At 39.3% G+C, this 24,592-nt stretch overlaps 1 protein-coding gene across 1 annotated transcript in view; it reads right to left on the bottom strand.

Moving 5' to 3' along the window:
- Window positions 1-23,859, bottom strand: part of DAZL (deleted in azoospermia like) — a gene marked incomplete at both ends in the record, with an annotated part of 53,214 nt that extends 29,355 nt beyond the window's left edge. Inside the window, one exon of the mRNA XM_080715367.1 lies at window positions 23,811-23,859. Coding sequence (XP_080571493.1) covers window positions 23,811-23,859 — 49 coding nt within the window. The remainder of the gene's footprint in view (window positions 1-23,810) is intronic.
- Between the last annotated feature and the right edge of the window lie 733 nt (window positions 23,860-24,592).

The following is a 24,592-nucleotide window of genomic DNA, read 5'->3' as shown; positions in this document are numbered from 1 at the left end:
CATCTCCATTTCCATGGTTTTATTCTATGTTTAATTTTTTCCCATTTTTTCAAATATACAAAAGTGTTTCCTTTTAAGAATTAAAGCTAGCCGGGCGTGGTGGCGCACGCTTGTAATCCCCGTGCTTGGGAGGCGGAGACAGGAGGATCGCGCAGGTTCGAAGCCAGCCGCGTGCGCTGGCTTAGGAGACACTGTTTCCAAATAAAAATGTAAAAATAGGTCTGGGAGTGTAGCCCAGAGGTAGAAGGGTTTCCAGGAACCCCAGTACCACCAAAAAAAAAAAAAAAGAATTAAAGCTAGCCGGGCATGTTGGCACACGCTTGTAATTCCCGCGCTTGGGAGGCAGAGACAGGAGGATCGCGCAGGTTCAAAGCCAGCCTCACTGGCATAAGAGACCCTGTTTCTAAATTTAAAAAAAAAATGTAAAAATAGGTCTGGGATGTAGCCCAGAGGTAGAAGGGTTCCATCCCCAGTACCACCAAAAAAAAAAAAAAAAAAAAAAAAAATTAAAGCTAGAGTTTAAATCTCCTCATACATACACTTTTTTATGGAGTTAGGGAATGAACCCAGGGGTGCTCTATCATTAAGCTACATCCCCAGCCTTTTTAGTGTTTTTTCTTTTGAGACAGGATCTCACTAAGTTGCTAAGACTGGCCTTGAACTTAGGATCCTCCTGCCTCAGCCTCCCAAGTGGCTGGGTTTATGGGTGTGCACCACTATGCCCAATTCTGTATCCCAGATCCCTCTCGAGGGTTACATTGTTGATCGTTTAGTATGGATTTCTTTCAGTTCTTTTTCTAGGTGTTCTCTTTTATATGTTAATATAATACACTTGGTATTGTATTTATAGAAAGTATTTGTTCTAAAAGAAAATATGGCCAGGCATGGCTGCACACACTTGTAATCCCATTATTTGGGAGGCAGAGACCAGAGGCTGAGACCAGAAGATCACAGTTTGGGGACAGCCTCAGCTACTTCGTGAGGCCCTCTGCAACTTAGTGAGACCCTGTTTCAAATTTAAAAGAATAAAAAATAGGGCAGGGGGTGTAGCTCAGAGGTCAAATGCCCCTGGGTTCCATCCCCAGACCCACAAATAAATAAATAAAATTTTAAAAAGACTAAAAAATAAGGTGGGGGTATAGCTCAGAGGTAGAATGTCCCTGGGTTCCACTCCTGGCACAGGAAAAAAAATGTAGTAATTTTACTATATTTGTAATATATATATATATATATATATATATATATATATATATATATATATGTTAATGGTATATATCTGTGTTTACACAAAACAATATGTTATTTTGTTGTAGTATGTTTTTAGCATAAATGGAATCATAAGTTAAATAACTTGATTTTTTCCTTTAATAACATCACAACTAAGAAATTTATCATGTTGGTATAAAGGTTTGCGTGATTGCTTTTAACTGTGGCATAATTTTACCTCCATAGTATGTAGCATGCAGTTTTGGATGGTAACACCTGCGAAGTGGACAGCGATTTTAACACGTCTTTGGATTACATTGTCTTTGGACTTTCATTGTCTTTCACACTGGGCAAGCTACTTACCCTATCTGAAGTTCCATTTTCACATCTGTGAAAGGCAGAGGATACTGTTTTTAACAAAGAGGATAGGAAAAAAGAATAGGCGGCAAGACAGGCAGATGGTGCTCAGCACCATGCCCGGCACATGAAAAACCAGAGATGCCAATAATTTTCTTCCTGCCTTCATATCTCCTTTTGAAAGAACCTTTCCCTGTCACACCCCAGAAGATAATACCTAATATTTTAGATGTGTTTTGGATTTAGGTAAAAGTGTGCTTCATTAAAAATGATCAGGTAATTCAGATTAAAGAGCATAACTAAACCGAATGATAATAAGAGCATAAATAAACTAAACTGACATGAAATCTGAGTGCAGACCATTCTAGTGTTTGTGTCAAGACTCTGGATCAGCCGGGCGTGGTGGCGCACACTTGTAATTCCCGCTCTTGGGAGGCTGAGACAGGAGGATCATGTGGGTTCGAAGCCAGCCTCCGCTACTTAGTGAGGCTCTCAGCAACTTAGTGAGACCCTGTTTCCAAATAAAATATAAAATAGGTCTGGGAGTGTTGCCTGGAGGTAGAGGGACCCTGGGTTCCATCCCCAGTACCACCAAAAAAAGAAAAAAAAAAAAGACTCTGGATCAGTACATCTAAGAATCAGTACCACAGAGCATGACTTATATTCATGCAGCTTAGTAGTAGTATTGAAGGAAGGAAAATTCTCTTCTTACAATTCTTTTATTTGGAAGGAAAATCTTTCCTAAGGGGCTTGCTTTTATGTCTCATTAGTCAGAACTGTGTGATGTATTCACTTGCAGCTCAGAGGGAGTCTGGGTTAAGTACGTATGTGACCAAAGGGAAATTCTCTTATCATAATTGAGGAAACCAGTTTTGATTCATCTTCTGGGCTTAGGCAGATTCCCACCTGAAACGAGCCATGGGGTTCTATTATCAAGGAAGAAGATGGGATAAGTATAACTTGGGCATTCACTGTGTCTACTTTTTGGGCAACTTGAAGTGTCATATGACCTCTTTCTTCTGGCTAAAGCCAATAGGGTGGGGGAAGAACTGATCCAAGCTGACTCAGTTCTTTCCCATCATACTTTGAGTTAAGAGCCCAGGGCTCCTGAGTCTGGTACCTTGGTGGTATAGCTGAACCTGATGTTCTGTGATAAACCCCTGCATCTTTCCAATACAATCTCTGCTTAGTGGGTTTCTGTTTCTTGAAATTAGGTGAACCTTGTTTAAGCCACAGACTCACTTACATGGTCATTATTAACAATCACTAAGATAATACCTGTAATAATATTAACTGGTCTGTTTTGTTTTTTTAGTTTTTATAGTGTTTGTCTCATCTGGCCCATAGTTCACAAACTAAGTCAGGACTCAACAGAATACATTATTTCCTACAGTTCTTAAAACAATATTAACTACAAGAGGTTAATGAAGGTTTCTTAATGTTTGTTGATTGTTTGCTTTATTGGTTGCTAGTTTTTTTGTTAATATTTTAAAGCGGTCCCAGAAACAAATATAAAGGGAGGCATAGTGAATTGTTATCTATTACATTAGCAAAATGCAATTCCAAGTTATTGTTTTGATGAATGTGAAGTCTTTTGAAGTATAGTAAATTAACAAAAGAATAAAGAAATTAATTGCAATATAGAAACAGTGATTGTATTATCTCTAAGAAGTAAGACCATGAAGCTGGGCAAAGTGGCACATGCCTGTAATCTCAGTACTTGGGAGGCTGAGACAGGAGGATCACAAGTTCAAGGGAAACCATAACAAGGTAGTGAGACTCTTAGCAACCAAGTGAGACCCTGTTTCAAAATAAAAAAATAAAGCAGGAAAAAAATGAATGAATGAAAGGAAGAAAGAAAGAAAAGAAGGGCTGGGGGGTATACCTGGTTCAATCCCCAGTTCTAAAATAAACAAACAAGCTGAGCATGGTGGCACACGCTTGTAATCCTCACGCTTGGGAGGCAGAGACAGGAGGATCGTGCTGGTTTGAAGCTGGCCTCACTGGCTTACGAGACCCTGTTTCCAAATAAAAAATATAAAAATAGGTCTGGGAGTGTAGCCCAGAGGTAGAAGGGTTTCCAGGAACCCCAGTTCCACCCAAGGAAAAGAAGAAGGAGGAGAAAAGAAGTAGGATTATGAGTCTTATCTCTGGGTCGCTCTTCACTGTACTAATCTAAACCTTTCAAAGATTCCACATGTGACATAAATTACTTTCAGGTTATGTAAAAAACAACAAGAAAAAGTTAATTTTAAAAGGGCAATGAGGAAAAACTGTATGTGGCCATTTAAGACATGTTTCTTAGTTTCCTTCTTTTGTTTGAGTGATTGCTACAAATACACTTTCACATTAGAGACACCAACCATGGCTTTACCTGAGTAGTACAAAAATTGGATGATTTTGATTTCTTTTTATCTTAGAAGAGTATTATCCTCACAGGAAAATTTAACACACATGATTACAAATTTTTCCTTAAAGAACTTTGGAAATTATTAATTTAAAACATGATTTAAAGATGAACGAAGGATTGCCTAGCTATGTTCAAGTCTAAAATTATTTTAATTCTCTTGACATTTTTGCTCATTTTAAAAAATAAATGCTACTCTTTAAATAGACCATTTAAATGTTTAATAGGTATTTGTGCAAAGTCTGACAAGTAAAAACAAACTTTCTCCAGAATCACTAAGTGCTTTTGTTTCAAACTACAAATTAAACAAATCTTTTTTTTCTAGCACTGAACAGTGAATTTTATATCAAACAGCACCAGTTTAAGTAAATATCCATCTCTAAAAAAAATTAATATTAGAAATCTTTGTTTGTAAAAAGAGCTAGATCCAGCCGGTTCCAGATGTTGAAACTGGATCATAGATGTATCCAAAATAGTAAAAAGAGGAATACTTTTTTTGTTTTGATTCAAAGCAAAAACAATTGCCACTTTGCATTCACATTAGAGGTATAAAAATTGTACTCTTACACTCAACACAAAATTAAACACTATTATTTTAGAAAAGTACTTCAAGATATGATGTTATAAAAGAATTACACTTTCCTATAATGGGGTTGGCAATAGATATGTGTATTTCTCATCTCTAAAAATCTACCACTTGGCCGGGCATGGTAGTGTTTGCTTATATTCTCAATACTTGGGAGGCTGAGACAGGAGGATCGTGGGTTCACGGCCAGTCTCGGCTACTTAGGTCCTCTACAACTTAGTGAGACCTGTTTCAAAATAAAAGAATAAAAATAGGGCTAGTGGTATAGCTCAGAGGTAAAATGCCCCTGGGTTCCATCCTCAGTACTGAAGGGGGGAAAAAAATCTACTGCTTCTCAGTAGAAGTGCATGACTTATATGTGTGAGGCCCTGGGTTTGATCCCCACTGCTGAAAAAGAAAAAACTCAAAGCTGTTGCTAGCACAAGGATTGTTGGAGAAAATGTTCCCTCATGCTACATTCGGATATACAAGAAAGAGTTAACTTTTTAAAATTTAACTTTCATCATCACCTGCCCCTCCCCAGGGGGATATTCAAAGGGAGGGAGGGAGGGAATCAAGGTGATCCGAACTCTAATCTGGCTTCCTGGTGTATTTCAGCCTCTGCTAGAGTCACCCTTTTGAGGCAAGTTTAGTCCAGGCATCTCAGGATCAGCTGAAAGCCTCTTTCTCCTGATTCTCTTAAAAAGCATGGCTAATAGAGAGACATTCTATAAGGCCTAGTGGTGGTGGAGGAAGAAAGGCAGCTGCTTCATGCTGGGACCTCTCCAACCAGCATTCTCTTCTGGTGGTCTTGGGGGACCAGCCTCACGTTGACCTGGTGTGGGCAGTATCCCACTGACCTGGCCCCATGGAGGCCCTTGCCAGGCTGCAGCTTCTGCCTTCAGACTCATGGAATGGCAGGCTTTTGAGACAGGAGTTTGTGGTTTTTGAGGACAGCCTCAGCTACTACTTAGACCCTTTGCAACTTGGTGAGACCCTGTTTCAAAATAAAAAGAATAAAAAATAGGGCTGGGGGTGTAACTCGAAGGTAGAATGCCCCTGGGTTCCATCCTCAGTACCGGGAAAAATTTTTATTGGTGCATAATAATTATATATAATAGTGGCACTCATTGCAATGTATCTGAGGTGGTTTTTCTGAAAAAATAAATTCAAAATATATTTGTCTACTTTTCACTGTATATTTTTGGTGAGCAGGAAGAATTGGTAGAGAAGATAACAGGAATCAAATTGTGTTTGTAACCTCTCTAGCAATCATGTTTAGCTATACTTTTGAGACTCTTCTAGAGTTTCTCAACTCAGAATTGTCTTAAATTTTTTAATTTGACTCAAGAAAATTGAAAATATACTTTCAGACAAAACTTGTACATGAATTCTCATAGCAGTATTACTCCTGATGTTTTCAAAGTGAAAACAGCCCAAATGTCTGTTCACCGATGAATTCCATGCAACAGAATATTATTTAGCAATAAAAAAGAAATTTAAGTGCTGATTCACCCTGAAGCATAGATAAATCTTGAAAACATTATGCTAGGTGAAATAAACCAGGCACAAAATGACTCATATCCCACGATTACATTTATAAGAAATGTAAAGAAAAGGCAAATCCACGGGAACAGAAAATAGACTAATAGTTGCCAAGAGCCGGAGAAAGAGGAAAGTGGGAGTGTGACTGCTAACGGGAATGGGGCTTCTTCTGGGGCATAAAAATATTCTGAAATTAGTGGTGATGGTTGCATGACTTGTGAATAAGCTAAAAACTACTTTTAAAGGTTGTGGTACATTATATCTCAATAAGACATCAACTTGTAATGTTTAGTTTGGGTTGAGTGTAAAATATTTGTACTCTATAAATTTGCTCTCTGTGGAGCTGAGATTGAAAGAAGAAAGTCTCTCTCTCTCTCTCTCCTCCCGCCCTCTCTCTTACTCAATGCTGGGAATCCAGGGCCTGATACATGGTAGGCAAGTGCTCCACCTCTGTCACATCCCCAGCTCTAAAGACAGTCCTGATGGCTCATATACTGTGTTTATCTCAAGCAAGCAATAAGTGAATGTTTCAAAGTGAAAAATGAAAAATCGCAGACTATGTTTTCTAACAAAAAGAAGGAAAAAAGCTATTCAGGATGAAATGGTTAAATTTTGGGGAAGCCTGCTTCAATAGTATTAAATCATAGAAAATAGCAACATATATTGATCATATTGTTGTTTATTTTTTAGAAAATGTGTGTTTCTTTTTAGGAAGGCACTATATGATGTGCTTGATCAGCACCGTTATTTCTAATATTAAGGAGTCTCATGATTTTTAAATTCACAGAAACATCCTCATAAAAAATTTTGGTGAAATATAATTTATTTTAAAAAAGTAAAATGGAAGCTGGGCCCTATAGCACACACCTGTATTTGGGAGGCTGAGACAGTAGGATTGCAGATTCAAGGCCAGCCTCAGCAACTTCGCAAGACTGTTTCAAAATAGAAAATCAAAAAGGGCTGAGGATGGAATATCCATGGGTTCAATCCCCAGGACCGCCCCTCCTCCCCCAAAGTAAACTAGATTATCTTGACTTGGTTTATTCTTAACATAGAAATGACTTACTTATGATTTTGTCCTATAAATTGATTTGCAAGTCAAAGTTTGATCATTGGCTCAGTTGATGAGTATGACTATTTTTGTTGCCTTCATTAATGTAACCCAGGTATTTGTTATATCTCATGAGCTCTCACTAATATCCTCTCAATGAATTACACTTTATTTTTTATTTTTATTTTTTTGCAGTATTGAACCAAGGGGCTTATTACTTCTGAGCTACGTCCCCAGCCAGATTTTATTTATTTATTCTTTCTTTATTTTTTCTTTCTTCCTTTCTTCTTTTTTCTTCTTTCCTTCTTTGCAGGAACCCAGGGCCATTCTACCTCCGAGCTACACCCCCAGCCCTCTTTTTTTATTCTTTATTTTGAAACAGGGTCTCATTGAGTTGCAAAGGGTGTCACTAAGTAGCTGAGGCTGTCTGCGAACCGAGATCCTCCTGTCTCAGCCTCCAAAATGCTGGGATGATAAGTATGTACCACCACACCCGGCCTATTCTTTGTTTTGAAACAGGGTCTCACTAAGTTGCAGAGTGTCTCACTAAGTAGCTGAGTTGGTCATGAACCCAGATCCTCTTGTCTCAGCCTCCCAAGTACTGGGATTACAAGTGTGCGCCAGCACACCTGGCAAATCTTGGGTAATTCTGCTGTGGCATAGTTCTCAGCCCACCTTCTTTACGTCAGAAAGCTACCCTTAGTCATATGGCAGGTCATGATCCAGAAACTAACAACCCCCAAATCTCAATTCCTTCTCTTAAAAGAGTTCATCTTGAACCTACACTCCATATCGCAGGTGGGTCAGTAGGAACTTCAGCTTAATTTCAACACGACAGAAGTTCAACCTCCACATTCATGGTCCCAATTTCCTTGGAGGGCATTGCAGTGTCATGCATGAGCAGTTAAATGCACTGTCCAGAAGAAGCACATCTCTCTCCACTTACCTCTCATTACCCATAGTAAACACACGACCACACCTAATTTCAAAGGGGTTAGAGACATGTTACTAGGGCAGTGTTATTGTGTCCTGGAAAGAAGAGAAATCAAATAATGTCTACTCTCGCATCCAGCCATTGTCTGAAAGAACTGTGATGAAAGCCCCAGAGATCATTTATAATCCACTAGTGTCATCATTAAATAGTAGACAAGAAGCAGGTGAAATTAATTTTAATAATTTGTTGTATTTGAACCAGTGTATCTAAACTATTACTTCAACATGTAGCCATACAATTTATTGAGATGTTTTATTATTTAAGTCTTTGAAATCTGATGCATATTTTAAACTTACTGCACATGTCAACTGGTACGAGGCACGTTTTAAGTACTCAGTAGTCATATGTAGCTGGTGGCTAACATATAGAAAGTGTAGTCTTAGGACTTACAGCATGGGAACATGTCTCTAAATGCTACTATAGGTCGAAATTTCCTGGAAGAGACTTGTTTTAATTTAATAATTATATTTTAGTGTAAAAATGATGTTTTGATTAATTATTGCTGCATGAAAATTGCTCTAGAAAAATGGATTGTGTTAACCCTTTGGCTGTTTCTTGTTACTTTGACCTCCAGAAGGGCTGGATCAGGACCTTCTGTTCTAGCTCCAGGAGATACTAATTAATTGGAAGGACTTAAATAAGTCATGTAGCCTTGCTGAACCTCAGTTTCCTCATCTGTAACATGACATGCTCAGATGAGATACTCTCTAAAGTGTCTGGAAATCCCAGATTCTAAGATTCTAGTTAGCCTGGTTTTCCCTTAATCAGGATTAGGGCTGGATTTTGTTGTTGTTTTGTATTGATTTATCAAGAAAAATGGTCTTTTGCATTCACCTGTCACATAACCTGCCAAGTGTTTGGGGCCCCTTTTGCCAAGTAGGAGAATGGCTATCCCCTGCACCTGTAACTAGAAATCTAAACTGCATCCTTACAGAGTGGACATTGGCAAAAGGGAGTCCTTCAAGTTGAGCAGAACAGACGGCTTCTAAGATGCTGTTCAGAGCAGGTCCCCTTAGCAGCAGTTGCTTGAGGTTTAGTGACTTGAAATCAACACCTTGCGGGCAGTGGCTGCCTATAAGGGTGAGTCTGGTGGTCTCACTTCTGGCAGTTCTTCTGTCATCCCACTGGGCACTTCACCGCAAGGCAGGGGAAATGTCCAGCATTTGTAACTGATTCATGATCCACAGGGGTTTTAGAGTCCAGCATAATTACTTGAACTGCAAAGGGGGAGGGGAATGAGAACTTCCTGTTTCCACTCTATGGACACATGCTAATGACTGCTCATGCTCAGGACGGTGGTGGCCATGGTCTGGTTACATTTCAGATAGGTTTTTGACACAGGAAGATGCTGCTTCAGGTGTTCTCCAGACACAGAGGCCTCACCCACTGCTTTTCCTTCTACAGAATCTCAGAACAATAGCAATGGACACAGAAATCTCTTCCTGTGGTCTGCTGTGAACTCACAAGGTAAGTTTCACTTCCTCTAATTATTTGGACTTTCCGAGACAAAGCACCAAGGCTAATTAGCAGAGTTCATTTACTGTCACCCTTGCACATGGGAATAAAGAATTTAGAACCAGGTCACTAGGTGAATGTAATTCATTATGAATGTGCAGGGCAAAATGGTTTATTTAGCAATGTTACTAATGGCTCTTTACTGACATAGATTGAATATGTGCAGTGTGTTCTAGTCTCTTCAAATCCATGTAAAAACAATATATTGAGCGTTTTTATGAGAATCTTCTATTTTAGTGAAGCTTAAGGATGTATGAAATTAGGAACTTAAAAAACATTTTTGCAAAAAAAACCATTTTTGCTTAAACAACATTTGAAACTTTATGCAGAAACTCTCTAACCCTCAACATTTTTTCTTATGCCTTAAGGTATGAATTCATACTTAGAGGTTTCCCTTAAGAAAGGCCCTCAGGTTTTGTTGGTTTTTTAAAATTATGATAAAGGAGGAGAAAAGAGCAAGCAATTCAGCTTTCCTTCCAAGTGAAATGTCCTATCAGTAAATTCCTACATGCTTGGATCAATTTCTGGTGAGTAGGACAAAATGAAATATGTAATATGAGCTTAGGTGGGGTGAAGTGAGGCTGTTTATTTGACAAAATACCTGTGTTTTGATTCTGCTACTGCTAAATAAATACTTATTTCTAGCTCTAAGTGCCAGACATTGTATTGAGTGGCCTAGAGCTAGGTGGAGCATCTGATGCATATCGACCAGTTCTCATTCTTGTACCATCATTCTTAGACACCCATGTGTGGGGGATAGTCAGAGCCTATTCAGTCAGGAGACAGTCCAAGGATATTGGAGGTCATTTAAGTTCCTCTTCTGCAGGTGTTGGCTCTGGACCACAGACCTGCCCCTTCTGCTTAGAGCCCCTCCTCAAATCACTGTGAGCTCCTCACCCCTGCCTGTCTTTCCCATCTGTGGTTTCAAATACTCTCCAATTCTTGTGGTACTAGGGATTGAACCTAGGGGCATTTCTACCTCTGAGCTATACTCCCAGCCCTATTTTATTTTTCATTTTGAAACAGGGTCTCACTAAGTTGAGGAGGGCCTTGCTAAGTTGCTGAGGCTGGCCTTGAACCTGAGATCCTCCTGTCTCAGCCTCCCAAGGACTGTGATTACAAGTATGTGCCACCACCCCTGACTATGCCATCGTTCTTGATGTTCTCTGGTTGAAATCATTCCCTTGCATGCTAGATGAATCTTTAGTTGTTCCTCAACACCTAGCTTGAATTTCTATTCCTTTGTGAAATCCTTCAAAAAAATCTCTGTTCCCATCCCTGCTACTCTGGCCCAAAGTAACTGCCACCTTTCCCTATATTTCTAAAGCCTGCTGATTCTCTAAAGTATGGAACTTACCATGTGGTTCATAGTGTCAAGTGGCCTTATGCAAATTTATTTCGCTTTCTAGACTACAATTTCATTATCTGTAAAATGTTGAATAAAAACAGTGCCTACCTCATAGGGCTGTTGTAAAGATCATTATTATTGTAATTATCATCATAGTAACTCATAATATGGATCAGTGGCAAAATACCACTTGCTTGGCAAGATTTAATGGGGAAGACCAAAGTAACAATCTCTTTTTGCTCTACTCCATTTTTTTTTTTTTTTTTTTTTTTTTTTTTTTTTTTTTTTGGTGGTACTGGGGATCCTGGAAGCCCTTTTACCTCCGGGCTACACTCCCATACCTATTTTATACATTTTTATTTCTGGAAACCTACGCTATCCTCCTGTCTCCGCCTCCCAAGTGTGGGGATTACAAGTATGCACCACCACACCCGGCTACTCCATTTTTTAAAAAAGCATTTTATTATGAAAGCTTTCTAATATGTACAAAGTAGAAGGCACAGTATAATAACCACCATTACCCATCACTCAACTTCAAAAATTACCAATAAGCCAGGCACAGTGGTACATGACTGTAATCCTAGTACTTTTAAGGCTGGGACAGGACGATTGTAGGTTCAAGGCCAGCCTCAAAACATATTAAGTCTCTCACAATATAGCGAGACTCTGTCTCAAAATGAAAATAAAATAGCACTGAGAGTGTAACTCAGAGGTAGAATGCTCCTGGGTTTAATCCTCAATAGCCTCCCCCAACAAATTATTAATATACTGTCAAAATTGTTTCATCCATTCTTCCCTTCCCAACCCCTTACTGATTGATGCATCTCTATAGTTTTATTGATATAATATCTTTACATATCATGAAATTCACACATAGTAAGTGTATTTATTGTTCAATGGTATTTAGTAAATTTATAGAGTTGTGCCACCATCAGCCACAAATCCAGTTTTAGAATCCAATTCTCCATTTAAAGTGAGCCAATACGAAGGACTTCTGGGAAGATGGCAACCAAGAAAAGCGGGGCTTAAGAGCCCCGCTAACAACAAATCTCCATTACCACAAAATCAGCACCTTTCATAGCCAGAAAACACCATCACCAGTGAAACAAAAAATCACCAGGCTCCAGAGAGAAAGCGGACTGAGAACAGAGCCACAGAGGAGATAACCGGCCTCATGCCCGAGGACGCGGCAGACGCGGCAGCAGAACCATACTGCCTGCGGCACCGGCAAATTCACGGGATGGCTACAGCTAGCCGAGGTGAGCCACTGCGGAACAGCCAGGCGGGATTTCTCCGCGCAGAGAGCATCTAAAGCTCCCAGTGGCCGAGCTCAGCACACGCTGCAGGGATTCAGAGTGGAAATCAAAACCAAGAAGAAAAACACCAGCCCCACAGCTGAGGGCGTAGCAGCGGCGCCATATTGCCACCGGCGGCAGCAGCACCGAATTCAGCGAGGCCAGTAGAGCTACATCTGCGTACTCAAGAACAGTGAGTCAAATTGCGGGCCACAGAGGAGAAATCCCAGTACTGTACTCCCTGGGACTTGACCCAGTGGGGGAGGGGCGGTGGCAGAGATATCACACCATAGGAGAACGTGCAACCTGGCACCCCCCACAGTCTAAAGCAGCCTCTATCGACTCTCTGGGTCGGATACTCTGTGATAAAACCCAGTAAAGGAGTAGTGGGGTCTGAGATACTACAGACTCGAGATCCAGAACACCTTAAGTGAAGTCATAGTGACCCAAGGGAAGAACCCAGAGAAGGCACAAACATCCGAAATCATGGGAAAGAGGAATAATACTGAAGCAATAAATGCCCACAACCCCACAACATCAGGACCCGATAAAACAGAAAATCAGAGATTTCTAGAAGATCAAATCAGGAAAATAACTGTAGAAATAATAGAGGTGCTTCGAAAAGAACTCAGAGAGAGCCAAAAAGAGATAAAGGATGCAATTAATGAAGTAAAGGCCTCAATTCAAAGCACAAACAACCGATTAGAACACATGGAGAACAGAATCTCACTCTTAGAAGATGAGCAAACCAAAAATAAACGCATAGTTTCTAATCTAGAAAAAAATATCCGACAGCAGGAATCTGATATTGAAGAAATATGGGCCCATTTTAAGAGAGCTAACCTAAGAATAATTGGAATAGAGGAGGGAAAAGAAAGTGAAACCAAAGGGATCAACAATCTCTTCAAGAAAGTAATAGCAGAAAATTTTCCAGACATAGAGCAAGAGGTCGATACACAGGTCCAGGAAACTTATAGAACTCCCTTTAGACAGGATCGGAGAAGAGGATCCCCACGCCACATAATTGTCAAAATGACCAATGTGGAAGCCAAGCAGAGAATCTTAAAGGCAACAAGAGCAAAGGGCCAAGTGACATTCAGAGGCAAACCAATTAGAATCACTCCAGACTTCCCAAACCAAGTTATGAGAGCCAGAAGGGCTTGGAGTAACATATTCCAAACTCTGAAAGAAAACAACTTCCAGCCAAAAATTTCCTACCCAGCAAAACTTTCTATCAAATTAGATGGAGAAATAAGAAGCTTCCATGACAAACAGAAATTGAAGGAATTTATGTCTTCAAAACCAGCACTAGAGAAAATACTCAAAGAGATTAACTACAAAGAAGAAATAGGTAACACACTCCAGAACTAGAGAAACAAGATTTTCTATCCAACAGACAACTAAGATTGGTTATCTGTGGAGATTCATTATTTATGTTAGTCTTTTACCTATCTCTAAAGGGTATTGTTTGCCTTTATTGTTGTTAATTTCTAGGATTTCTAGTTGGAATATTAATATACCTTCAGATATAGCATTTGGAAATATTTTATCCCATTCTATTAGTAACTGTTAACTCTGTTTACATTGTCTTTGGATATACAATATTTTTTTTATTTTTTAGGGAGTTTGTATACTCCTCTGTTGCCTGTGCCATTGAAATCATAACCAAGAAATCACTGCCAATTTCAATGTTGTGAGGTTTAATGACCCAGATTTTCTCCCAAAAGTTTATAGTCTTAAGATTTATATTTAGGTCTATTATCTATTTTGAGTTAATATTTGTATATGGGATTAGGTAAGGGTCCAATTTTATTCTTTTCCATGTAATTATTATTTTTAACAATATTTAGTTAAAAGATTAATATTTCTACCACCAAATGTTCGTGGAAACCTGGTCAAAAATAACTTGACAATATAGGGAAGAATTTAGCTCTAGGCTTTTATTTAACTCCAATGGTTTATATATCTGCCTTTAGAATAGTACTACACTGTTTCAATTATTGTAGCTTTATATGGTTTGAAATCAGAAAATATATATCTTCTAGCTTTGTTCTTTTTCAAGATCGTTTTGGGTACCTAGAGTCCATATTCCATATTAGGATAGATTTTTTTCTGAAAAATAAATATATAAATATATGATAGTTTCACCTAAAAAATAGAAAAACATATTCTCTGGTAAGAAAGAAAGCAAAAAGAAATATTGAAATGTTATCTTTAAGTCATCCAAAGCTTGGTATCAGACAAATGAAACTGTTATGTGAGATTATCATTTTTAATTTTGGATAAATTGCTATAATACTAGATGTCAACCACTAAGCCAAGCATGGGAGGGAGGGATGGGGAGAGAATGGGGTGGGGATTGGGTGGGGGCTGACTGGGAAAAGTGTGCATGTATGTCTACAAAAGTTTGTATCCCACTATGTTGTATGAATACAGTGCACCAATAAAAAAAAATAAAGTGAGCCAATACATCTCGTTTATTCATGTCATGACTATATAGAACTCTATTTTAAATAAGGGCCATAACAATAAGAGACAGCCCTCACAGAGGAAGGCTTGGCATGTATGAGTGCTTTTGTTTTATTCGTGTCTGTTATGAGAGAACGTTATTTTCTTCATGCTGCAAGAGTCTGTTTTGGAAACAACAGGTTCTTCAAACTTATCTACTTCTTTTAATCCTTTCCTCCCACGTCAATGAAAACCATCTGGCATTATGAAAAGGTAGAAGATAAAGATCGGAACAAACAAACTATAAAATGCTGCTAGAGACTGAAGATGCTTGATTTATTTGTGCACACAACAAATAAAAGATGATCATAGCCAGGCGTGGTGGCACACGCTTGTAATCCCCGCACTTGGGAGGCGGAGACAGGAGGAACATGCAGGTTTGAAGCCAACCTTGCTGACTTAAGAGACTCTGTTTCCAAATAAAAAATATAAAATAGGTCTGGGAGTGTAGCCCGGATGTAGAAAGGTTCCATCCCTAGTACCACCCCCCAAAAAAAAGATGATCATGACTTAGTGTGGTAAAATGCAGTTCCTAACTGACTAAAATTCATCATACTGCTTTGGTCAACTTAGTACATTGTATTTACCATGAAGATTGTAATTATTTTCAGGGACTACAATACTAGTTCATCGTCTGTCCTTCCTTTCTTCCTTCCTTCTTTCTTCTTCCTTTTTCCCTTTTCCTTTTTCCTTCTTTCTTCCACTGGATATTGAACCCAGGGGCAGTCTATCTCTCAGTTACACCCCAGACTTATCTTATTTTTTATTTTGAAATAGATCCTCACTTAGTTGCAGAGGGCCTCCCTAAGTTGTTGAGGCTGGTCTCCAACCTGCAATCTTCTTGTCTCAGCCTCTCAAGTAGTAGTATCACAGAAATGCACCACTTTCTTACTTTTTTTAAGCTGGACAAAGTAATAGCCAACTCTGAGCCATGTTGAGAATATTGATATGGTAGAAATATGGCTCATTCTTTTGCTCCCCAAACATTTACTAAGTTCCTGTAATAGTTGAGGTTATCCTAGTGTACCACTTGGGTGTGATGGAAAGAACAGATGTGTGTTCAAGTCATTACTACTATTTAAGCCTAATTGCCTTCTCTACAAAACTAGGAACAATTATAGTTGCTATCACACATAATTGTTTTGAATATTAAATGGATCTTGCATATAAAATATTTACATTGTTCATGGCACATTGCTAATATTTAGTAACCCTTAGTGCCATCTTTGTCTATGTATTTACAGGTTCACTGATGTTTTAGGTCAGTTTCTCTAGAAGCAGAGCTTGAAATCAGATTTTTTTATGTGAAAGTAGTTATTGAGGGAATGCACTTAAAGGAAAGCCCAAGGTAGTAAACAAGATAAGGTGGGGAAGAGGCCAAGGGAAGATGCGAACTCAGGTAGTTTAGGCTTGTACTGACCTTTGGAGCATTAGCAGCACCTCAAAGTCACTGTCCACTGAGGCAAGGCCCAGATCTTTGTATCTTGTTTCTGTCAGTCATTATCTGTGGACTGCCTCTGTGAGGACTGATATGTCACTTCAGGGATCAAGGGGGATCCTGACAACTGAGACGTATTCTCAGGACAAAGGAGGCACCTGTGAGCCATTTGCTGTCAACCCTAGGAGAAGCTGGGGCAGGGATGCACTGCCTGGTAGAGGAAGCTGGTGGTATATTGCAGTCTTTCTTGTATCAGAGGTGAAACAGAACAAACATGGACCCTGCCTTACACCATAGGTATGTTTGTGAGGAGATGAGATGTTTGTGAGTCCTGAGAGGAGGGGATATCCTACCACTCTTCTAGATGGAGAGATTTTATTGAAACAGATTTTGTGGAAAAGAGAGCATTTGAGTTACACCTTAATAAATGAGATGGAAGTCCATGTAAAAAGATGAAAGAAAGCTTCACTGATGTTCCCAGATGAGGGAATGTCACAGCCAAGACTTGGGGAGAAAAATCAGGATTCTTTCATTCAGTGCTAGGGAGGCTACGGTGTTGAGTATATGGGTAATATATTGTTTTGCTTGAATTTGTTTATTTCTTTGTTTATTTTTGCGGTACTGGGGATGGAACTCAGGGCATTCTACCTCTGAGATACACTCCCAGTCCTAATTTTTATTCTTTATTTTGAAACAAGGTCTCACTTGCAGAGGACCTAGTAGCTGAGGCTGTCCTTGAACAGTGATCTTTCTGTCTCAGCCTCCCAAGTACTGGGATTACAAGCATGCACCAACACACCCGGCTTGTTTAGCTTGAATTTAGATAGCATGAAAGGAAAACATAAGAGAGAAGGTTGGAAGAGTAAATCGAAGGCAGACTGGGGGCTGGGACTGTAGCTCAGTGAGGCACTGGATTTGATCTCCAGCATCACAAACAATAACAATCAGATTGAGGAGGGGATATTTGAATGTTGTGCTAAGGATTTTAGAGTTTATTGTGTTTGCAGTGGGAGCCATGGAGGTTTTTTAGGTAAGGGAGTGATATGATCAGAGCTGACCCATGCTTATTGATAATCCTTAGTGGTGCCTCACTGTTGGAAGGCTGACGACCAAACTCTGTCCTGACCTGCAACAACCTGCCTGATCTGGACCTGGCCTGCCCCCATCTCTTGCCACCAAGTGCATGTTGATACACATGCTTAGCAATGCGCAGCCACTCAGGAGAGCTGGCTGGTCTGGTCCCCGCCACTTATATGTGTATGGTCCTGGGAAAGTCACCGAGTCTCTCTTACCTGTACATTCCTCGTTTATAAACTATTACGGGCTAAGAGGTAACTTACACGTTTAGAGCCTGAAGAGACCCTGGGGTCATAAGTATTAGAGGGTTCCCTATAAATTATCTGGCCATTACTGCATATATGCAAAGGAAGCCTTAACAGCACTATGGCAGAGTCATGTACCAGCCCACATATTCATTCATGCACCAGCATGATGAAGGAATCATCAGCCCAGGGAAGGGAAGATTCCAGAAGGGAAGATTTCACAGAAATGGTAGAGGGGGAAGTCATTGGTACTGGGAGACTAGGCAAGTGACAGAAGATGACATGCTGAGGCCCAGCACCGATGAACCCAGAAAGCCTGCCTCAGGCTGAGAGGAGTGAGTTCTCATAGGTGGTCAGGCTAGGGCAGTTTGCAGTAGATGGATTTGATAAATAATACTGAGCCAATGAATTTGATAAATAATACTGAGCCAATGAAAGAGATTCAGGCATGAGAAAAACACTGTAAAGATGGTGTTTAAGGTTTAATTTATTTTTTCTTTTAAAAAAGTCACTAGAGGAGGCCGGGCATGGCGGCACACCCTTGTAATCCCTGCGCTTGAGAGGCTGAGACAGAAGGATTGCACAGGTTTGAAGCCAGCCTCAGCTACTTAGTGAGGCTCTCAGCAACTTAGTGAGACCCTGTTTCCAAGTAAAAATATCAAATAGATCTGGGAGTATTAGGCCGGAGATAGAAAGCCCCTGTGTTCCACCCCCCAGTACCACACACACACCAAAAAAAAATCACTAGAGAAAATTTTTTCTTGTGGTACTGGGGATTAAATCTAGAAACATTCTGCTAATCTGCACCCCCATTCCTATTTTATATTTTATTTTTGAAATAGGGTCAAAGTTGTGGAGGGTATTGCTAAGTTACTGAGGCTGGCCTGGAAGCTTTGATTCTCTTGTCTCAGACTCCCAAATACTGGGATTATAAGCATGCACCACCATGCCAAGCTTAACGAAATATTAAACTTTTTATTTTGACATAATTTTTTTCATTAACATATCTTTCTCTTTTTTTTGATTGGTGCATTGTAGTCATACATCTTAATGGGATAAAAAACTTGTGGAGACATACATGCACACATCACCCAATTAGCCATTACCCAATCCCCACCCCATTCCCTCCCCATTCCTCCTACCCATGCTTGGTTTAGTGATTGCTTTTGATATGTTTGTTTAAGAACATCATGTGCTTTAGAGGGTTTATCTCTTCCCCCCTTCCATCTGCTCAGTTAGGTCACCTTATTTGCTCCTCTATAGGATTTCCTTCCTCATCAAGAGTTCCTCCTGTTACCCGTTTCTCCCTAGCTTTTGCATATTAGGGAAAGTATCCGATTTCTTATTTTTTGTGACTGACTAATCTCACTTAACATAATGTCCTCCAGTTCCATCCATTTCCCTGTAGATGATTTAATTGTGTTTTTCTTTATGGCTGAGTAAAAATCCATTGTGTACATATCCCACGGTTTTGTAATCCATTCATCTGTTGATGGACATCTTGGCTATTTCCATAGTTTTGGCAATGATGAATTGTGCAGCTATGAACATAGATACTCATGTATTAATTTGGTAGTTTGGTTGCCAACAAATGGGGTCTGGCTGGAAGAGATGAGTCTCTGGAGGTGTGGCCTTAGAGACTGTGCTGTGTCTTTGAATCCCTCACTCTCTCTTTTTCTTCCAGCCTCCATGATATGAGAACAGAGCCTTGCTCACTCCCTCTCTCTGTTTTCTGCCACCATGCTTTGATATCCACAGACCCAGCCTGACATGGAATGAACCCCTGAAATCTCCAGACGTATGAGCAAATAAATATTTCTTTCTTTAAGTTGTGTGGTCAGTCATTTTGGATCAACAGTGAAATGCTGACTAACACAGCATCATGTGGCCAGAGAGAAGAGGGAGGTTAAATCACTTTCATAACAAACCCACTCTCAAGATAATGAATTCACTCTTAAAATAACAACATTAATGCATAGGCACCTAGTCTCCTCTTAAAATCCCCACTGCTCAACACTTGTTGCATTGGGGATTAAGTTTTCAGGACATAAATTTTGGGGGATACAATCAAACCATAGCAGAAGGTTTTCCAGATTTCTCCACTGTCATGTCACTACTAGGAAAACAATTTATTTTAAATCAAAGTTCATGGTAACTTACTGGGTTCTTACAATTTGAATCTGATTATATTTTCCCTTTTAAATTGAGCATTCATTTATTTAATTATTACTTACTGAGGACTTAAGTGTTGGGCATTGTGTTGGTGCTGCATATGATTGTGAAGAAGACAGACCTTATGGAACCTAGTGGAAGGAAACATTAAGTGACATTGCCAGGAGGGAGTAGAAATGCATACCAAGGGCTCCTAGTAGTCTGGGAGGAGAAAACGTTTAGTGGCCACATAGGGGAAGATAGATAAGTTGAAACTTGGAGAGTACTAAGAATTATCCAGGGAAAGGAGAATTTACTCTTTGGTTGGAGCACTCTTATTTATTTTTTGTTTTATTTTTAGTTGGATAAATTTATATTCATTATTAGAAGGTAATGAGATTGAGAGTATCATATTTTGGTAATCAATAATAAAGATTTGTTTGCTGACTTTGTCTTATAAAATTATATATTAAAGAAGATCATTCTGGATGGAGACAAAAAGATAACACATGTAAAAAATTTTGAAATATAAGTTTAAATTTAACAATTAGACATGAGCATATCCTCTGTTCAACAAAATTGACTGAGTTTACCAGATACCTTCGCACCTATTTTTTAAGAACTTTTTTCAATTAAAAGTAGTGTGGTTTAAAGAAAAGAGTCATTGAAAGTATTAGCAATTTCAAAATCATTAAGCATAAGGTGTACCTATGAAAATGATTATAAGTTATTTTATGAAAACAGTAATATCCTATTAAAATACATTAAAATATTAGTGATGATTTTAGAGACAGGTACCACTAAGAAACTAAAACTGGGCGTGGTGGTGCACGCTTGTAATTCCTGCGCTTGGGAGGCGGAGACAGGATCGCGCAGGTTCGAAGCCAGCCTTGCTGGCTTAAGAGACCCTGTTTCCAAATAAAAATATAAGAAATAGGTCTGGGGGGTGTAGCCCGGAGGTAGAAGGGTTTCCAAGAACCCCAGTACCACAAAAAAAAAAAGAAAGAAAAAGAACTAACTAAAGTATATTAACATTGTACCTCTGAGCTATACACCCAGCCCTACTTTTTTAGTCATTTCATTTTTTTAAACAGGGTCTCACTGAGTTGCAAAGGGCCTTGCTTAGTAGCTGAGGCTGTCAGTGAACGGTGATCCTCCAGTCTCCGCCTCCTGAATGCTGGGATTACAAGCATGTGCCACTGCACCTGGCCTTTGGGTTATATTTTAATTCCCAGATACTCAATATAAAGAAATTTAAAATTTTGCTTAAACATATAGAGATTTTATTTATAATCTTTAGAAATTATGTATGTATGTATGCACGTATTATACTAGGGACTGAACCGAGGGGCTTTCTACCTGAGATACAGTCAGCCCTTTTTATTTTGAAACAGGAATAGGGTCTAAGTTGTGGAGGGTCTTGCTAAGTTGCTGACACTGGCCACAAATCTGTTACCCTTCTGTCTCAGCCTCCCAAGTACTGGTATTACAAATGTGAGCCACCATACTTGGCTGAAATTATTTTATTTTATTTTTATGGTGTTAGGGATTAGAACTAGGACCTTGCATATGCTAGTCAAGCTACATCCTCAAATCGTTTTTTTTTTGTTGTTGTTTGTTTGTTTTGTTTTTCGGGGCAGTCAACCTCTGAGCTACCCCTTCAGCCCTGTTTTTTATTTTTTCTTTTGAAACAGGGTCTCACTAAGTTGCAGAGTACCTCACTAAGTAACTGAGTCTGGCTGAGAACCCGGATCCTCCTGTCTCAGCCCCCCAATTACTGAGATTACAAGAGTGCATCACCATGCATGGCTAGATCTTTGTAAAATCTTATTTTGAAACAGGGTTTCCATAAATTGTCCAGGCCAGCCTTGATTTTATAATCCTCCTGCCTCAGCCGCTGGAGTAGGTGGGATTATAAGTGTATAACACTATACCAAACCAAAATAGTTCTATTTAGAACCTGTTTTTAAAAGTAAGATAAATTCTGCCAGATGTGGTGGCAAACGATTTTAAAGGTCTATTAATATAATAAAATCACAAAATTGCCTAATTTGAATCTATAATCTCCATACAACTGAAGAGTTGATTGCAGTTGTAATATTTGTCTTCAGACTTTTATTTCTACCTTATTTATTTCTGTAGAAAAAGGCAAGTTTGCTTTTTACTAAAAAAAAAAAAAAAAAAAAGCCACCCAACAGGTCAGTTCTGCAATATCATAGGGAGGCCTGTGAAGATAATGGTGTAGGAAAGCTAGAATATTTATTTATTTATTTATTTATTTATTTATAATTTATATATTGAAACATTGAGGATTATTTTGAGACACAGTTTTACTAAGTTGCCCAGGTTGGCCTCAAATTTGCAATCTTGCCGCTTCAGGCACCTGTCTGGGATTACAGGTGTGTACTGCCATGCCTGGCTAGAAGAGAACTCTTTTTAGAAGTCCAATGAACTTTTTTTTTTTTTTTTAGTGGTACTGGGGTTCCTGGAAGCCCTCCTTCCTCCGGGCTACACTCCCAGGCCTATTTTATATTTTTGAAACAGGGTCTCTTACGCCAGCACGGCTGGCTTCGAACCTGCGCGATCCTCCTGTCTCCGCCTCCCAAGCGGGAGGATTACAAGCGTGCGCCACCATGCCCGCCTCCAATGAACTTTTAAAGGACAAGAATTCTTTGTATGGACCAAATTAAAATCCTACATTTATTTAGACAATATCAACTGAGCACATACTATGTGCCAACCCTTTGCTAAGAGCTGAAGATGCAAAAATGAATAAAATACAGATCCAATAAATAGCTGGATACCAGTGAAAAGCAATTATTTTTAAAACTAGACATATGGTATAATAAAACAAACTCAGAGTTCTACAGAAGATCTGAAGAGAGGACCTTTATTCTAGCTCCCTATGGTTATTGATGTATAACTTAAGAAGTGCTTTTTATGGTTAATTTTAAAGATCAACTTGACTGGGCCTCAGGATTCCCAGATATTTGGTCAAATATTATTCTGAGTATGTATATTGGAGTTTCTGAGTGAAAGTAACATGTAAGAAGCTAGGCTGGGTATGGTGGCACACGCTTGTAATCCCAGCATTCGGGAGGTGGAGACCAGAGGATTGTGGTTCATAGATAGCCTCAGCTACTTAGCGAGGCCCTTTGCAACTCAGTGATACTCTGTTTCAAAAAATAAAAAGAATAAAAAATAGGACTGGGGATATAGCTTGGTGGTAGAATGCCTTTGGATTCCATCCCCAGTACTGAAAAAAAAAAAAAAAGAAGCTAGACTGAGTAAATCAAATTGTCCTCCCTAATGTGGGTGGTTCTTGTCCAATCAGTTGAAAGTTTGAATAGAACAAAAAGCAAAGGAAGAATTTTTTTTCTGCCTGACTGCCTTTGAGCTGGGATATTGGTCTTTCCTGCCTTAAAGTTGAATTAAAACACTGGCTCTTTTTGGATATTAAACTTTTTTGCATTTGGGGCTGGAACTTAACACTGTTGGCTCTCCTCATTCTCAGGCTTTCAGACTTGGACTGGATCATCAGTTCTCCTGGGCCTCCAGATGGCTAGCTGATTGCAGATCTTGGGTCTTAGCCACCATAATCATGTGAGCCCATTATACACACACACACACACACACACACACACTCTCTCTCTCTCTCTCTCTCTCTCTCTCTCTCTCTCTCTCTCTCTCTCTCTTATTGTTTCTGTTTCTCTGAAGAACCTGGAATAGTATATAATTCTTTGATGTATACATCCTGTGGAGGCTTTATAAAGTGTCGATTTGACTAAACTCAGCTGGATTTTAAGATTCTCTCTTCTGTGTGTGCAAGGTGAGCCATTTGAGACATTTGCATGAGATTTGGAGGCAGGGACTGCACTGCAGGGGTGCGTTGGGGGCTTTGGGGGCTTTGGGGTGGCTTTGGGGGCTTTGGGGTGGTGACTGCAGGTCTCATGTCTTGTTGCTGTTGGCTGCTCTGCCTCACTGGTGTGGAGCAGCTGCTGGGCCTACAGCTTTTCAACTTGTCCTGGATCTTTTTTGGATTTTATGCTGTGAGTGAAGTACATGATTAGCTCTGCCATGAAAGGCATTTGCTTCTACTGCAGGATACCTGCATCACTGGAGTTGGAAGCAATAAGAAGCACTGGTTCTAGCTCCATCGTCTTGGGCTCCAGCTTGCACTTATAGGTTCCGAAGGTTCTTTTTCTTTACATTGAGATGTTTCAGCATAAGCATTACTGACATTCGGATTGGGTACATCTTTAAAGACTGTCTTATTACAGCTAAAAGAATAAATAACCCAATAAAAATGGGCAAGTGAACTAAATAGACACTCCAGAAAAGAAGAAATTTAAATGGCCAATAAATGTATGAAAAAATGTTCAACACCATTAGCAATCAGAGAGATGCAAATCAAAACTACCCTGAGATTTCACCTAACTCCAGTTAGAAGGGCAGTCATTCAAACCACAACAACAGATGCTGGAGAGGATGTGAAGTAGGAAATCTAATATATTGTTGGTGAGATTGAGAATTAGTGCAACCACTTTGGAAAACAGTATGGAAGATTCTCAGAAGAATGGGAACAAACCTACCATATGATCCAGCAATACCACTTCTGGGTATCTACCCAAAAGATTGGAAACCAAAATATCAAACTAATACATGCATATCTATGTTCATAGCCACAGAATTCTCAATTGCCAAACTATGGAAGCAGTTAAGATGTCTATCAACAGAAGAATAGATTACAAAATATGAGATATGTACACAATGGAATTTTATTCATCCACCAAAAAGAACAAAATTACATCATTGACAGGGAAATGGATGGAACTGGAGAATATTATGCTAAATGAGATTAGTTAGTCACAAAAAGTAAAAAATTAGATG

This window comes from Muscardinus avellanarius (assembly GCF_963383645.1).
Source record: "Muscardinus avellanarius genome assembly, chromosome: 18".
NCBI lineage: Eukaryota > Metazoa > Chordata > Mammalia > Rodentia > Gliridae > Muscardinus > Muscardinus avellanarius.
This window is presented reverse-complemented; position numbering and strand designations above follow the sequence as displayed.